We start from the raw sequence: 18,600 nt of genomic DNA on the forward strand, positions 1-18,600 counted from the left end.
AACATTTTTAAAACAAAAAATCCTATTTAATTCTGAGCAAGAAAGCAGAGCTTGAGAGACACATTAAACCAACAACACCCTCAACAAGGAGAAAAAGAAATCTGTCAGTAATAGGAAATCAGACTCAAGTTTTAAATAGCTGTGGAACACAGAGGCAAGAACTCCAAGCATTTGCACTGATAAGGAACAGAATCTGGGACTCCGCTTTAGGTTGCACTAAGGGCTTATTCCTCAGCAAACTCCACAGCTAAACAAGGCAATAAAATTAATTATTACACAAAACTTCCCTCCTTTAACAAAGAGGTTACTTTGTTTCGCTTCCTATTGCTGCTTTACTCTTCCTTCTGCACGGGCACTTCTGGTTTGCTACAAATGTAGCCTGGCAGATTTGGTGTGACAGCGGAAGCACAGCTGAGCCCGTGGGAGGATCAGGAGTCTCATTAATGTTACTTTAGTCACTCATTTTCACCAGAATAGCACTATTTTGTACTGTGAATTTCCTCACTGGCAGGTTGGGAATGGCCACAGCCATGATGGAATGGCTCTAAAGAGACACGATATTCCCAGATCAGCTCGACTGAGAAGGGAGCACATGGATCCAGAAGAACATCACCCAAAGTACAACAGCCACTGAGCTGCAATATCCAGAACAGCCCAAATATCCCCAATCTGACCCTAAATCAGAGCCCTGAAGACATCAGCTCTATCTGTGCATTGCTCTAGATGTGCTCCCCTCAATAACTGCTACTGATGTTGGCAGCAGCAATTCAAAGCAGCTATTGGATATGGAAAAAGAAAAGATGATTCTGGAGCACTCCCTGTCCATCTCTGCCCCATCCTAGGGATTCCATATCTCAGTACCCACATGGAAACAGGGCAGTTACAGATTAACATCCCCAGATGGTGTTTAGAACACTTGCAAAATCACTGAGGGCTCTCCAGGAAGTAATTCACAGAAAAAAATCAGAGTGGGGCTCCCTGAAAACACAAATAGCCAGTTTATAAGCTGGTGCCTGACAACTCTCTTCAACACAAGCCTGCAACGAACTGCTACAAACCTTTGGGTAAAGAAAACTGAAATTGCAGCATTTCACAAATCTGAAGGGATTCTCTCTGTATCCTTGTTACTGGACTGCAATGTGCTGTGTTCCTCCAGAGCAGGAAATGTTTCTCAGGCACATGAGAACAGACTTGGCCTATTTACAGCACATGTGCATGGAACTCACAAGCCTCCCTCAGCTACACATTCTCCTTCCCACCCAACTGCTGCTCCTACTCAAGTAAGGGGAAAAAAAACTATGGGGAAAAAAATCAGTCCACAAGCATTAAACCCAGCAGCTCTGGTGTTACACAGACACACTTCTGACTCCCCTTTCTACCTCTGCACTTTGCCCCTCTCCACCACTGCTTTGATTTCAGTCCATGTTTTTTCCTGGAGCTTCCTAACAACACTTCCACTGCCTTTTCCATGCCCAGTTCTCACTGTTGCTTATAAATCCTCCAAGCTCTTTCATGCCAGAGAAATTCCTGACTAATCCAAGAAACATGATGATTTTTTAGGATGGGTCAGATGCCTGTTTCCTTTAAGATTAGTCTGGAGATTCTGTTTCAAGTAAAACTGACCACTTTAAATCAACTTTTAGCAACTTTCAGGCATTGCAGAGCCTTGTTGTGCCTGGTTTGTTAGTGCAATTTGCCAAAGAGACATTTGCTGCCTGATTACTTTCTGTAAAGACTCATTATTCCAAGTACAACTTTTCTGTGATGAACAGGGAATTCTGATGAATTAACAAAACTGTTATAGTCAGGATCCTTGCTATTATTTTAGCCCTACTTAGAAAAACTGTTATATGAAAGAAAATAATTTATTTGCACTCCTTATCTGCTACATCAGATGTATACAAGATACAGAGTTCTCATCCCTGAGGTGATCTGTGAAAACAAATGCAGAGCTCTAAAGAAGCTCAGATGAACTATTCCCTTTTCTATAAATTTAATCCATGTAATTAAATATATAGAAGTATTTTAAAAAAATCTGAAGGCTACCACTGAAGGTTGCCTTTTACACACTTTTCAAGTTAAACATCTCAAGAACATTTTTCCTAATGATAAACTACAGAGAAACTGAGCATTACTTGGGAGTATAAAAAACCACATTTTAATTTCAGCTTAAAGTGTAAAGGAAGACAGTATTTTATTGAAGAAAAGCTCTGTAGATGCACTGTATATTCCCTAAAGTAATCAGAGAATTGCCACCCAACAAGACTAACTGCTTTAATAAACTGCATTTTCAAGTGAAGGCAGAAGCTGCCTAGATAAAACCTTTAGCAGCTATTTCCCACTTGGAATCCTGATTCTCTTCCCTGGCTCCAGAGCAGGCAGGCCCCTTTTCAGACATTACAGGATACCCCAGAAATCTGCATGGGCAGGCAGGTAAGGCAAGAGCTCCAGAGCATCCTCATCCTGAAGGCCACGGAGGACACCCCAGGAGACTCAAACCAGCTCTGGATTCCTGCAGGCAGCTCAGGTGAATCCAGTTCACAAGGAAATTCTTAGGTTTCTTACTCTGCCTCAATTCCCACTGAACTCGCACTTCTCCTTAGAGGGATTTTATGAAAAAAACCAGAATTCTTCAAGAAATCTGCATCTTTCAAAATACTTCTGTATTTGATGAAAGTGCTTTTAAATAATCTTCATTTACTGTCCTGTATTAATTATAATTTAGTATCCAACACAACCTTGGGTTGTTTTGGTGTGTGGGGAGAGACCACGTGTTTAATCTAATTGAACAAGCTGAGCCTACCAAGCATCAGGGAAAGAAGATGACTTTGGAATCAAATGCAGGAGAGAAAAGAAACTTTAGAGCCCTCAAATGACAGCTGCTTGACTGATGTGACATCATTAGGTTTTCACGTTTCACGTTCAGATAAGCTTAAAAAATGGAAAATTATGGCAAGAAGCCCAAAGGCAAGTCATGGAGTAAAAAATAATGAAGCAATGCCTTCAGAGAGCTCGTTAAGCCGTTGAGTTGTATTTATATAAACTGTTTTCCATATTAATGTGCACACATATCCTTTCAGATTTATTGTAATGAAGCACAACATCTAAAATTTCCTTTGAAGGGAACAGAAAACAAGCTTTTGAAACAATTGTATCTCTATGGAATGTCTAAACAGTGGTAACTGTGAAAGACTTTCTTTTAGGTTCCTATGCATTTTCCATTTTTAGGACATTTTTTAGGAAAAGACCTAAAAATGTTTCTTATCTGAACTACATCATATCATACTGAAGATCTTTTTCAGGCAAAGGAAAAAAAAGCAAGATTCTTGAGGACAATTTACTCCTTTACTAAAGACAGGGAAGCGCCATTCATTCTTATCCCGCAAGAAAGATGGCAAAGAAAAAAATACTTTTTCTAGTTAAGTAACTACCCTAAAATTTCCTTTTGATACCCCAGTGTTGTTTCACAAAGTATTTCCAGACTAAAGTTATCAACCTGCTCTTTCCAAATACAAACTGTTAAACATTAACAGGAGGCAATTTTGAAAAGGGAGTTAACAAGAGGAATAATCACATCGAAGTTTGCAAGCTTAAAAATACTGATACTCAATCTAAAACACACCTGCTTTGACCAGGAATTTGACCTCAATTATCAGACCTGAGTGTTTTACTTATGAATAAAGGTAAATGTGTTTTCTATAATTTCTATAATTTAACAGAATATGGTTACTAGAAGGGAATTTTTTTGAAGGTAATGAAGGATAAATCTGATTATCAGCACATAATTTTACATAGCATTGGTACCAAAGTAGTTGGTAGATGCACAAGTAAACAGAATTAGGCAGAATATATATTTAAAAAGCATGTCAGGAATAAACACTCAAAAAATTCATAATAGTAATTATTACAATCAAATAAAAAGTCCCAAAAAACAAAACCCCCACTCATTCTCCTCCTGAAAAAAGAACAAACAAAACAATCCCCCAAAAGTAAATCATAAATCATCATTTTTTAAAGAGCAAAACCATACAAACCACTTCTAGATCTCAACCCCCTTAAATACAATGCTCCACATTGTCATTTGCAGATCAACTCGTGAGATTTGGCTGGTGCACACACACAAAGCCAAAGAATCTATTTTCTGGCCACTAAGAACTGAACATAAACCATATTTTTAGGGAAAAAAGCTACAAAGGAGGAACATCCATGGAGCACCAGCTTTAATCCAAATGAATGCCACAAGGAAATTGTCATCTCTAACATTTCCTATTGCAGTTTTCACTGCAGGTCCCACTCACTCCTAGCTAAGATCAGATGGATAACATGGATATGGATAATTTAGCAATACCATCTTTCTCATGAACAGCGCTTCTCTGTGTAAGAAAAGCTCGACTGTGGGATCACATCTACTCACATGAAAAATTGGGAACCATTGGTATGTTTCCCTCGGTTTGCCATTGACAAAAGGAACGCTCTGTCATGTTTGAGAATAAAGTTTTCATCTGTTTGAAGAAAAAATATGTTTGTCAGATTTTCCCTGGCAAGGCAGGCAGGTTGTTTTCTTAGTAACTTATGGATGCTCTAAGGAGAAATTCTGCTGCTGCTGGAGAAATGTGAACAGGTTGGAGAAAAAACAATGATCAGGTTTAAACAAGTCTCTTCAAAATTACAGTTGAGACAAAGCATTCTTTCTTAAGAAAATGGTGCAGATATAGTGCAAACATTTCTAATTAAAAATAATTAGGGTCATTACGAGTGTCTTCAATAAACACTAGATTATGGATTTAAATGCAAGATTATTTGGGTAGGAACAAGGTTGGCAGAATTACTGACATTCTAAAACAAGAATTAACATACATCATACTGTTATTTACACTCCAGGTGAAAAGATCAGGAGAAAAGCCATTTATTTCCCTGGTATGGCACACTAAAGGATGCCACCTCTATCGATTCAAAACTGGAAGTCTCAAAACATAAAAGGAAAAAAAACCTCTCTGTATCTGAATCTAAGTATAAAATCCATTAAGACTAAACTGAACATGCATTTTATATTGCAGTGAATTAAAGAGGAGTTCTGGTTGTACAGCAGAAGATAAAACCAGATCTTCTCAAGGTCATTTCCAAAGATAAAAATATTAATTTGAATGTACAAAGCTATTAATTTTTAGATCATATATCAAAACACAATCCTGCATATTTAGCACTCACCGCGCTGAGAAACAAACCCTCAGTAACTTCTTAGTAAATGGAGCTGTACAAGCCTTTCCTTGACTAAAAATTTTAATACTCCCAGCATCAAACTATGACTCCTTTTAAAGAGAAACTTATTTTCATGCATTTAACCAGAGCAACTTGAAACACACACAGAACCAGGGGCTGTAAATAACTATATGTAGTATCTTAACATTTGAATATCACAGTAACCACCTGGTTTTCTCAAGAAATAACTGTATGTCTTTAAACAAATACTTTATAAACTCACCATTTTCCTTCCAACAGTTTTAAGAGAGGTAAGTGTACATTTATTTACCAATTCTTTGCAAGGAAAATGACTTGCATAGCACATAAATAAAGCCAAACCCTTTCAGAAATGAACCCTAAGCATACAAACCTTGAGTAGGGAAGGGGAGGAGAAGGGACATTAAAAAAAGAAGAAATCACTGTTTAGAGCTGGAATTATGTGAATTCTCTCCCAGAATAAGTCATTAACCCTCAGAAAGGTTAGGCACAGAACTCTTCATTTCTCCAAGCAACACAGATATCCATCTACAAAGGGACTTAGCAGTTGTCTATATATTTACTAGGGAGGGGACAAGGGAACAGAGTTTGAATTTGTGTTACTGAGCTTTTGTCTCTTACCTTTTCATTTTGCAAAAGACCACATTCTCTATAAACAAAAGAATATGTTGACAGTTTTAGGCAGGAAGATAGGAGTTTATTCATGAATAAAGTTGCCTAGCCTCCATGCTGAAAGTCATGTTTAACCAATAATGTTAGCCTTAATTAATTGTCAATTTAAGTTAAATATTAACAAAAAAATTATCCGGAAGTCATGCATATAAAAAGAATTGTCATGCAACATTAGTTTCATGCAAAAGGTGATCTATGAGTGGACCTGTTTTCATTAAGTAGTTTGGGAATCAAGACTTGTTTATCTCAGAACTGAACAAAGAATCTGCAAAGACATATTTGCTCTTACCTTTAAAATAGCCACCATAAATAGATTCACCTCCTTTTCCATTACCTACACATTAAAAAACAGCAATTAAAACTTTTGTTGCATTTATACAAAAGCTGTGCATAACATTCCACCAGCACTTGACTCTCAAAACAGGATATTCCCTCCTCAGGCTCATTCCCTCCTCAGCATTTCAGGACACAGTGAAAACAAACATTTTGGTAAGGACAGGTATTTCAGGAAAGGATTTACTGCAGAGAAAGAAACAAAAAATCCTGGAAAACTCCTTTTGGAGACTTTTAAAACATTTCTAGTTCATTCACTGCTTTATTATTAATTTTGAGCTTATTTAAACAGTTACATTCCTGTACCAACAGAACATCATCAGGGTTGCCTCTACTGCAGACACAGAAGTGAAAGGAAATTAAGGCTACAGCTTGGATTGGAATTGTTTTAATAAGATGGAATATCATAAAACCTTCCAGTGAGGAGTTCTTAACACGCTTTTCTGAACAAATATTACAGCAGTTGAAACGTTTTAGAATTTCAAAAATTAACAAGGAAATGGGTGATCTATGCTACACTTCAAATAAAATATTTTAATGGAACCAATACTTTCATGGTATTTTCTGAAGTTCTATATTATGACCACAAATTATAACATTTCTGCTCCATTTAAAACTTCTCAGTTTTAAAAGCCCACTTTACCTTCGCTGAAGTCCCCACCCTGAATCATGAAGTTTTTAACCACACGGTGGAATGTGGTGCCTTTGTAGCACAGCTTCTTTCCAGTTGTTTTGCCAATTCCTTTTTCACCTGCAAGGAGGTGAAACAAAAAGAATCCACAGACTGTCACTGAAAAAATTCCAAGGGTTTTCCCTCCCTAGTTCTAATGGACATGGGAGCCATTAAAATAGCAAAATTGTAAAAGATAACACAGTCCTGCCTGATGCCTTTTACAAGGGACCTCTTGGGTGAAAATTAGGCTGTTTCCTAAAATAATTTCCTCTTTCCCACAAGCAGGAGTGTGTAAATCCACTCAGGATAATTTATAGTAAGACAAGAGTCCAGGATAATGGTGGGTTAACTATTTTCTGTGGTTACAGCTACACTCCTATGCAGGTTACAGTATCCTTTTCAAACCACTCACACATCTGGATGAACCAGATGATTCCCACAAGAAAAATGTGAGCTCAAAACAGGTTTCAACTGAGTTTCAATGTGATCCACGCTTGGAAAAGTGGGATTAAGCTACCCCAAGCTTCCACGCCTTCACCAATCCACGCACACTGTCAGGCTACCCTCCCTTAATGCCAGCTCTAGATCAGGTGGACTGGTGATTTTTGAGTTAGGTGGTCCCAGAACATCAATTTCATTAGCATTTCCTCCAAAATTCAGAAGAGAAGCTGCCCTGGGGATGAGGTCACTATGACTGGGAGGGCTGAGGTCCTATATGGTAGGTTCATGAGGGATTTATACTGGTCAAGAGACACTGACTTGAGCTTGCCAGAAGAGGAGAGCTGGCAGAACGTGGCAATTAACAGTAAAAGGTTATAATAATAATAATAATAATATTATACACTGTGCAACAGTTAAACCCCCACATTATCCACATATACAGGAGATGCTGTGTAATGAAACACAAATCAGCAGGATACATGACAGGACAAATAACCCAATGGTCAGTTTCATCCCGTCACTGGTAATGGAACAGGTATTTGACACTGGGTTAGAGACATTTAACCCAATATTCTGTACCATGTAGCACTCTCAGAAATGCAGGTACACTCATTACCCAGAGCCAACACTCCCCTTCTGCAATCTATTACTCTGCCACCCCAAATTAACTGACAGCTCAATCATCCCAGGTTTGCCATTCCAAGCCCATCACTGCCAGGATGAGGGCAAAGGGCAGTTTGTGGCACAAAACCCACTCAGGGCATTGCTGTTTATCATGCTTCACTCATGAGAGTTATTTACCTGGCCCTCCACACCCACAGTCCCAAACTATGCCTCGTCCTACCCCACTTTTGTTTTCCACATGAGTTATGCAAGCAAAGCCATTTATTACAGGGATGGACACACTCCTCCCCAAAACATGCCTCTCTTTGCTACAGCATTGAAAACCTCTCATCAAACAACACCATGGAATATCTGCCTGCATTTTGGTCACGTTTCAGGATGTCCCTCAGGGCTATGGATAATCCCCTTAGAGAATGGGATCCTGCATGGCACTTGACCATGTAATTGAGTTGGTACACTGAGATGGGAGCTTTGACTGTGCCAGAAGTCACAGTCCCTTTTTTCACTCCCCTTTACAGTACTGACAGTACTTTCCCAGTCAGGTAAAAGCCACACCAGTTGTTCCACTGGTAAGAGCTGCAGCACCTCCCTAAGCTCAGACACTTTTCCACAACAACCAGTACAATGCCTGTGAGCTCAGCTTCTCTCTTGTTTCAGGCCAAATACCAGCCTTATTCTTTTTGCTCTAAACATGCATGAATTTTGTCTGGAAAAGAAAACTCATTGTCCTTGAGCCTCATCTACTTACATCCTTCCTGCCTAAGCAGCTCTTTCCATGCCCTGCAAATCACTTGAAAATGGGATGGCAGAGGAGAACTCAGCTGCTCTGGTAACACCTGGACTGGCAGCTCAACATGACACACTTTGAACTGGGTGCCAAAAGGTGCCCATCTGAAATCAGAAGGGAAGCTCCTGACAAAGCACCACAGCAGATGGGCCTGTGTTTATTCCATAGGTGGGCAGGATCTGCAAGTGCCAGTCTGCAAGTCCAGCTGTTGGAATTTAAAAGCAGGAGCCTCTGTCTGGGCAGAAAGGACCTTTCCAGAGGCCAAATCTACTACTGACAGCAATGCCCAAATCACCCTGTCCTCCTCCATCTGTCAAAAATACCCTGGCTTGATGATGGCTTTATGCAGATTATATGGTCCAGAATGGGACAGCATCCCTTCTCCATTATAATTTACCCCTAGGTGGGCACAGGCCTTGCATTGGCTGTGTTTTGTACTGGTACAAAAAAGTAATTGTAAGTAACAATAAAAATCTGAAATATCAGCTACGTACCCGAGCACAAGCAAAGGAAGTTTTTACAAGTCTTCGGACAAATGTCTGAGAAGAGCTGAAACATAATTCGACCAACTAGAAAATAATTTTTAAAAAAATAATTAGAGTTTTAGAACTGTTTGGAATAAGAAAATCTGCACATAAATAAATCTGTGTGTTTTAAAAATGTAATTTTAGTGAGAAAAGGTGATTTTATCAAGCAGAATAGGAAAACATCTTACATATGTGCATATTAAAACAAGCAGCAAGAAAGAACAGTAACATAATTGTACAAAAAAAGAACATTAAGCAATATCATTACATCCAATTAATCTGAAGTCCTAGAGATTACATTGTGATTTGAACCTGGAAAGCCAAGCTGATTTACTAAAACAGTTTATCATGTCAGATCTTTCCCATTTTGAAAATGATTTCCCATAAATATAGGTCCTCAGAGAGCTGGAGCAATTCCCTCCCCAATTACTGTGTTTATACAAATACATTAATAATCACATTTCCACAATTTTCCCTGTGATCATTACCTACAAAGTCCAACTGGCTTAGTTCCATATTGTGCTGGGGATTACAGATGCGTTGGCACTCTTGGCCTAAAATCCTTTAGTTTAAAAAAAACCCAAATGAACCAAAAAGGGAAGGTGGGAGGCAGGCAGGACTAATGCCTCACTTGCCAGATACCATGAACCAAATATTTTCTCTTTGCTGCTAGTGGTAGTTGTGCTACATACCTTCCTTAAAACTATTAAAATACTGCTGAAAAGTGGTTGAATATAAAGAAAACTCTTTTAAAACTGATTTACAGTTTTTGTTTCATTTTCCAAGATACTGGGATGTATAGTACTAAAAAAAAAAAACCCAAACCAAATCACTCTCGAATATATGAAATCTTTAAAAATTACATAATTAATAAAAAAAAATTGGTATCTCTGCAGGTTGTGAAATAATCCATAGAAGCCACACTGTTGGGCAGAATTACAAGGAGACCAGTAAAAATCCGTCAATAAGCACTACACTCTAGTGGTGCACACTGGTAAAACGTCATAATTTAAAAAAGTAACTACGAGAATAACTTCTCTTTTCTTTCCTTTAAAAAAAAAAAACAATTGAAGTTCAAATGTATTTCATTCAATACTTAGTCACCAAAAAAAATTTGAGAGGCTCTTAAGAAACTGCATTCAGTTTAAGGCTTTGTCCAAATATATACAATGATAACAAGGTGAACTGTTAGCTCAGAAAGGAAGAATAAAATAACACCACTCGTACTTGATAATCTCAGATAAAAATTCAAGACGCCTTGAGCTGTTGAAATGTCTGCATCTCATTAACTGCAGTAAGAATGTTCTCTGAGCATTCATCACTACAGCAGGGAAATCTAAAGGAAATGGGTAGGGAAAGTGTCCAAAGAATGAAGAAATAGGGAATATCCAAAGATCCCCCATCAAACAGCAGTTCTGGAACTATCACTGTGACACAATTTGTCACAATATTCGCAAGTGAAGAGACCATTCTAAGCTGTGAGGATTGAAGATTCCTACAAAGAACACAACAGAGAAGACAGTTTAGCAGAAGAGTTATCAATTTTCATTACAGCCCAGGAGTTCAGGGGAGCACAAGTCCCATTCCCATTCTTCTGCTGCAAAAGCACCAAACTGAACAGCAACCAAGTGCTCTAGAGAGCCACATCCAGATTTTACAGAATCATGGGCGAGAACCACAGAATGGTTTGGGTTGGAAAGGACCTTAAAGCCCATCCAGTGCCACCCCCTGCCATGGGCAGGGACACCTCCCACTATCCCAGGTGGCTCCAAGCTCCGTCCAACCTGGTCTTGGACACTTCCAGGGATCCAGGGGCAGCCACAGCTTCTCTGGACACCCTATGCCAGGGCCTCCCCATCCTCACAGGGAGGAATTTCTTCCCAATATTCCATCTAAACCTACCCTTCTTCAGTTTAACACCACTCCTCCTTGACACATTACTCCATGCCCATGTGCTTATGTCCCATGCCCTTCTCCAGCTCTCTTGGGGCCCCTCTAGGTCCTGGAAGAGACTCTAAGGTCTCCCTGGAGCCTTCTCTTCTCCAGGCTGAACAGCCCCAGCTCTCTCTGTCTCTGCAAAAGATTCCTCCTGCATTCACTGTGTGAAATACCACACGACACTTTCCAGGGAAAAAGCTGTCACTACCCCCACTCTACTCTCCAGCACAGCTGCTGCTTCACCAAGGTGCCAGCAGCCAAGTAACTGAGGGGTGTTAGTCCCTGCAGGCTCCAGAAGGGACGTTTACCCTGAGGCATAAATTGTAGAAGGATTTTGGTTGCAAGCCCTACTTACAAACCCACCACATTTAGCACCTGAAGCAGCAGACATCAGCACTTCCATGTTCCTCTGGAAGAACTCATGTTCTTGCAGATGACAAGGCAGAAGATGGAAAGAGACATTCATAACTGAGGCATCGGTTTCAGCAGTATTTTTCACCAGTGCTTTGTCAATAACAAAGTCTGCCAGGCGCTCATAAAATCACAGAATGATTCCTGCTGGAAGGGACCTTAAATCATCCAGTTCCATGCACAGGGACACCTTCCACTAGATCAGGTTACTCCATGCCCCATCCAGCCTGGTCATTTTCTGCCCTTCAACTCCTACAAATTGAAATGCACATATTGAACATCCAAAGATTACAGATGCTGTTTATAAGAGAAGGGCTCTCTCCTCCATAAAACCTGGAGCACTGCTTACCCAGTTCCATCCAGCCACAGAAAATGCTGCCGTCTGCTCCTGAGACACAAACCCCACACTGTGTATCCATCTGCTGGGTTACTGTCTGCATTTTACTGCAACTGCATGAATACCATTATCACTGAAAGGTTATATTTCCCACTGACAAACAGGCAATTAAATGTGCCAGAGAAAGATCAAACACATTTTCACACCTTGGTCAAAAATGCATGAAAGAACAGCTGCTAATAAAAAAATTAATAAAAGTATGTATGATTAGAACCTACAAATCTTTCTCTTGCCTCATCCCTCACAAAGAAAAAAAATCTCATTTTAAACTTGGAGCTGAGGTATATGCTGATATAACACAGATAAAAAAAGCATCTGAGATGCTACTAAGCTCCCCAGATTTAGACACCTCTTCTCTGAAATGATCCACCTTCAGTGCAGAAAGAGAATTTCCAATGCTTTCTTCAGCTTCATTTCCCTGATGTAAAGGTTAAGTTATCTGATGAGGGAACAAGCTCTCTGTGACTAACCATAATATTTGAACAGTAAACTAAAATAAATAAACAAAAACTGCTAAAAAGAGCCAGTCAAGTAGGCAAAAGCTGCTCGCAAACCTACTCAGAGTCCTCAGTTGGCTTTAACCAAGAAATGAGCCTGCACAGACACCTCAACTCCAGGCTAAAGTAAAAACTGCTGGGATTACATTTGCCTATTATTTATAAAACAGTAGTTTGATAAAGTATTATTTGTTAGCAGGCTTTGAACTTATTTTTTAAAGAATTAGAGTAAGTGGCGAAAGAAATATGTACATTACATACAGCAAGTGCTGCCTATATAAAATCTGAGCCGTTTAGAAATTTGATAAAGTGCTCTCTGCAGCTAATGAGCTGTACCAATTAGAGAAACCAGAAGGCAAAATGACCAGAAATAATTCAATTTCAGAACTCTGTCTTCAAATTAAAAGATAAAATTTTTTTCTTTTGTTTTTGAACTCCTTAACAATTTTCCGGCTGAAGAAGAACTAATATTTGATTCAAATTAAGTGGTAAAAACTCAGGGTAGGAATATCCATGCTACACTGAAATAAGGGCTCCTGCTAGCAAAGTTTATTAAAATAATCATTGATTTCAAGTGTTTATTGCTTCAAAGGTAAATCTTCCAATTTAGCTGGTTAACTTTTTGGAAAAAACCTTGGGAGCCAAACACAAACTGTTTCAAGTTATTTTCCAAGTAGTGTGAACTGTTTTGCTACACTTCATTATGTTTGGACCACACAGGTATCAAATTCAGCTACACACTCCCAAAATAACCCTGTTTTTTCAAAATTGCATCTACTGGATTTTATCTTTCCTCAATTTCTTAGAGTGAGCCAAACAAGAGGTACTTTTCCCACCCTATCAGCAGGAACATCCTGCTGAAGGAGAAAGCAGGGATTACAACCACTAAGACAGTGATGCACAGCCCAGGATGGCTGCCAAGGGCCCAAAGGCTCAGACAGATTTGCATCCAAGTTTAAATAACAGCTCACTAAAAGGACCCTATTTGAATTCTATTAATTTGTTTATCCCTAAATCTGTGAACGCTAATGCAGATAAAATTTTTTTAAAAAACTGCTTCAAAGTAGAAATGTGGCTACAGTTTTCAAGGAAATAAAAGCTTGCTGTGGAATAAGAATACATTTCATTTAAAATATGAGTTTCAAGAATGGATGCCCCTGTTCCCCTGAGCAGGGATCTGTAGTTCTGACACTGACACTTTGACACCTCTGTGCCCCACTTGCACTCTTTGCAAGGAAAACCTCCATAAACTTCTCTTCCCAGCTCTCTCCCTGAGCCCATTCTGCCACAAATACCACCTGAAGTTCCCTCCATTCCCTTCTTCCGTGCTCTCCAGAAAACCAAACTGCACACAACAAACATTCCCTGGCTTCAGTTTCCCAGGGATATGGAAGTGAGAGGCAGCACTTGGCCTTCTCCTGGCAGAGGAGGCTGATCAGTTTGTCTTTTATTTACTCATCCAACTTGTTCCAGACCTCAAGGGGAGTCTTCAGGGACTTCATTTCATCCTGCACTGACAACAATTCCACTTGATTATTCTGAAAAAAATTTTTATTGAATCAGTTCCTTTCAAATCTCCATCTTAGCACCCCGATAGATCTCCATATGGGATCTCCCTTGGCTCCTGCTGTCCCACACACAGTGGGTTGGTTGCCCATGGGGTTCATGGACACCCAGAGTTCTGGGTTCACGCTGCTCCATTTTCTGCCAATATACAACTTCTTCCCTTCAAAAGACTAAAAGTTAATGTGAAGCCAGATGAGAACATTTCTCTCTTCAGGAAAGGCAACAAAAACCCCACAAGGCATCGCTGGGTCTATTACTGGAAGCACAATACAATGACTTTTGCAGTGGAGCTCATTTCACATAAATTCATAGCAGCTGAAATCTCAAAACACACCAAACTTCAGGCAAAAGTGACTAGAAAGAGAGAAGTAAGGAAAGACCAGACTGGCTGATAAGGGAAGGGACATACCCCAGGAACGAAAGAAACTGAAGTGGAACAAATCAATGAGCCAGGGCTCAAACAGTAACAGAAGACAGGAGAAAAAAAAGCAAAAAAAAAGAAAAAAAGAAGAGATATGATAAAGAAAATTATTCTATGAATAAGAATGAAACAGAGCAAAAATGAGTAAATTTAACATACTTTATGATGGATAAAACCAGTCAGGGGGTGGGGTGAGGAGGGGGGATATGGGAAAAAGATCTTGGATGGCCACAGGAACTGCTACAGCAGCCAACTGCATCTGTGACATCCTAGTGGGACATCTGTTCCAATTATCACGGTACCTGAAAGGCTGGAGCTTCACACAGATTTTGCCTCACAGAGTAAAGACAGAATTATTTAAATAGGCATCTGCTGCCATCCCAAAATTCTTGGAATACTGTAAGCAGTTTAATCCTGTGTGCACACTCTATGTGCCCAAATCCACTGGTGAGGGGCCCAAAAGAAGGGAGAAGCGCTGTTTGTGCCAGTATCAAAATAAATGCTTCTTCCTGTTTTATTTTCCATTTGCCCTTTAAAAATTATGAGCCACAACCTGCATTCATAAAAAAAAATGCTTAACAGGCAATTTATTAAAAGCAGCCTAAATTTAGCCTTAAGAAACACCAACCAACAAAGTTTGCCCCACTGCAAGAGGCAAGTACAAGCTGGCACTGAGTTTTATTCCAAGATTCTGTAGCTGTAATAAAATATAGACACAAAAGCTGTAATAAAGCTTCTGGAAGCAAAGATACTCACTCCTGCATTTTCTAAGGGATTTTATTAGAGTAAAACTGACCTGACTTTTAATTGCTACAGGTATCCTGACACACACTGGGCAAGCAAAGCCTGGAAGGGGAGAACCAAGATTTGGCAGCTGCGTGGGGGGAACATTTTTGGACTCCCAGCAACCTACAGTGTAAAAAATGACACAGTTTTGTGTTCTGCAGGCAAAAAGATGCTTCCAGTGCTGCAAGAGGCACGTCCTCTTCTCTCTGCATTTTGTGGAGATGTTAGTTCAGCTTTTTAGTGCACACAAGGTGGGGGCAAGGCCTTTTTTCTTGGCTAGCAACAAAATGCAGGGCTGTTCTGCCCCCCACTCCTCCCTACATCGCCTAAAAATGAACAAGCACATCAGCTTATTTACTGAAGTCAATTAAGCAAAATGTTCATTTGAAAATCTACTGGCAGCTTAAAAGTTAAAATGAATACCTCACTAGTGCCAGCAGGAGACCACATCCCTCAGAGTTAGCGCCTGGTATCACCTGGAAGCACTGATTTACCACCTGATTCAGCTTTTGAAGGTCATCTTAGAGCTAAGAGAGCAACGTTTAAGCTTTTTAAATATATCCTTAAATCCCAAGACAGACTTGCATGGTGAATTAATAAACAGGCACCAGAATAAAGTAGCATGACTAGACAGCAAGCAAGTCCCAACACCAATTTTACAAACTGGCATTTTTCCTGCAAAAATCCAAGCCATTAGTCAGGTGCAATGAAACCAGCAGGGCTCCAAGTTTGATGTGCAGCTGGGAGATTCCTGTTACTTTCAGGAGAAAATAAATGCAGACAGGCACAAACAGAGCCAAAGCCCTGAGTCTGCTCCAGGTAACCCAAGCTCTGCACCACCAAGAACACCAACGCTGCAATTCCTCTCTGACAGCTCTATCAGTCACCAAACCCAAATAGGTCTGGGGGAAAGCAAAGTAATCCACTTTCACTCAAGACGCACAGCTCAAGGCTGAGGAGTGGATGAGGCAGGAAGAGAGATCATGAAATGGGAGCAGCAACCTGTGCAGGAAGAGCAGAGAAAACAGCGCAGGGAGAGATCCTTCAGATGGAGTCAGAACAAAAAAACCCACACTAAACCTAAAAAGACTAACAGCAAATGAGATGAAGAATGAATTGTCTTTGTTATAAATCAATCCCATCAAACTACCATTCCTAACTGGAGACCTACCCAACCTGAAACAGTTTTAGTTGTCTCATCCCATAGTAAATTCCACCCGAAATTAAAGCAACGGAACATGTTAAAACTCCATTTACATCACCACTTATCTGTTCACTGGAAGTACTCAGAAAACACACTGTCAATCAAAATAACTCAGATAGGAGTTACAATAGCAACAGATTTATAGATACGCCCTACCAGGTCTCTGAAGTTAGAACAGAACCTCTCTTTTGAAATCGTGGTGAAAATAAAACGCTAAAAAGGTTTCAGTTGCATCTAAATGCAGTTGAATTTTGGAATCTCGGCGATATAAGCTCTTAAATCAAAGGTTTTCAGAGAAACATTGAAGCAGAAAATGAAAGTGAAAGCGTAATGAAGACATCACATACATTCATTTTTCTGGAGACAAGTGGTAGCAAGATAAAGCACGGAGTATGTGTGAGACAACTAATATGCACTGATAAATACGTGTTCAAAGAGATGGGTGAGAAAAATCCCCACTCCCATCTTTACAGACAGGGGAAAACACAAGAGGGAACCAAGCTGCTATTCCAGCATTAAAACTCACAGCCTACCACTCCTGGGCATTACACTTGCCCAGGGAAAATACGAGTTAAAAGATGGATTTATTTTCATTATCGGGTTTTTTTAACAGGCCAGCTAGTGAGGTGTTCTGTGCTTCTATGATTGAATGCCCAGTTCTTCCTTTACATTCAGAAGACGCATTTTGAGCAGGACAAGGGAAGATTTAGCCCAGATGACCTCCTAAGTTCCTTCCCAATTTTAATTACTGTATCACTAAAAATACTTATAGGAGGTAAATATCCAGTCTCCTCACAGCCTGCCCCGATTTTCCATAGTTTACAGAAGTGGCATAACAAAGGTGTAACAGAAAAGGTATAATACATCACCAGACGGCTTTTTACCTTCAGAACTGCGTTTACCAGCCCTGCCAAACCTTTATATTCAGGTGAGCAAATAAAAATCGATCTCAAGGGAGAATAAGGAGCATCCAGCACCCCAGAAAACATCCGAAGTTATTAAAAAGTAACTAAGAAATAACGCATCAATGGCCAAACTCGCTGCTAGCGGCTTGGGCCCATTATTTAGGCAAAAACGTGATTTAAAAGCCCCAAGCACAGCCTTACCTGGCTCCCTGTTGATCTCTATTTCGAAGAAGCACTGGGGCCGGTCCTGCACCCCCATGGCCGCCCCTCGGCCTCGCCACCTGGACACAAAGCAGAGAAGGAGCCCCCGCGATCCCTCCCTCCGTCCCTCCCTCCTCACCCAGGGGTTCAATTACAGCGGGGCGGCTCCGCCTCAGCCCCGACCCCGGGGCGGCGGGGGAAACCCGTTCTGAGGGGAAGCGGATCCTGCCGCGAACACGCAGCCGGGCTCGACGCCGTCAGCGCGGCCCATCCCCTCCTTCCACCCGCTTCCCATCGCTCCCTTTTCCCGGGGTTTTACCTGGCGGCTCCAGCGCTTTGTCCCCTCACGGCGCGCCCCCCTCAGCCCCCGCTGCCCCCCCGCCCCGCCGCCAGGCGGCGCCGCCGCCCCCGGCCGCCATTACCCGCCCGGCCCCAATGGCCGCGCCAGGCCACGCCCCCTGCCCGCCCTGCCCGCCGCGCTTTCCCGCCCTCTGCGTGAGGGGCCGGGGGGGCGGTGCTGGGAGGGGACGCGTGACCAGGGTCCCCCGTGCCGCGTTTAAAATGATGGATGTTTAAATAAAGATAATAATGTGAAAAAGAATCCAATTCTTAACTCATACTTTGCCGGGATGGGGGGGGGGGGGGGAAGGGAGTGGCGCCATGAGGGGATGGGGGCTCCGCTCCCTCCTAGACATGGCGTGACCAAGCTCCCCCTGTGCCGCGTTTAAAACGATGAATGTTAAAAAAAAAATACAAACATCCAACTCTTAACTCATGCTTTCCCCCCATGGGAATTGTATTCGCCTGTAAGTGGTAGGCTGTGAGTTTTAATGCTGGAAATAGCGGCTCGATTCCCTCTGGTGTTCTCCCCTCTGTAAAAATGGGAGTGGAGGTTTGCTTGCCCACCTCTTTGAACGCGGCTCGGGCAGGAGGAAGGGGCTTTACAGAATGCATAACGAGAATAAATATAGCGAATAAA

The 18,600-nt window shown here is 41.0% G+C and overlaps 1 protein-coding gene across 9 annotated transcripts in view; it reads right to left on the reverse strand.

Annotated features, from left to right (window-relative positions):
- NKTR (natural killer cell triggering receptor) overlaps positions 1-17,994 on the reverse strand; it is a 38,436-nt gene extending 20,442 nt beyond the window's left edge. For 5 of the 9 annotated variants that reach the window (XM_032092816.1, XM_032092721.1, XM_032092635.1 and 2 more), the window contains exons 1-5: positions 17,622-17,726; positions 9,263-9,337; positions 6,887-6,994; positions 6,200-6,244; positions 4,415-4,502 (exon numbers count right to left, since the gene is read on the reverse strand). In XM_032092816.1, coding sequence (XP_031948707.1) covers positions 4,415-4,502; positions 6,200-6,244; positions 6,887-6,994; positions 9,263-9,337; positions 17,622-17,679 — 374 coding nt within the window. In that variant the 5' untranslated portion in view covers positions 17,680-17,726. Of the gene's footprint in view, positions 1-4,414; positions 4,503-5,859; positions 5,888-6,199; positions 6,245-6,886; positions 6,995-9,262; positions 9,338-17,621; positions 17,727-17,940 lie in introns of those variants that run through there. The other 4 variants (XM_032092987.1, XM_032092910.1, XM_032092390.1 and 1 more) reach the window with 3 other exon arrangements.
- Between the last annotated feature and the right edge of the window lie 606 nt (positions 17,995-18,600).

The sequence above is a fragment of the Corvus moneduloides genome, chromosome 1 (assembly GCF_009650955.1).
Source record: "Corvus moneduloides isolate bCorMon1 chromosome 1, bCorMon1.pri, whole genome shotgun sequence".
NCBI classification, from domain to species: Eukaryota; Metazoa; Chordata; class Aves; order Passeriformes; family Corvidae; genus Corvus; species Corvus moneduloides.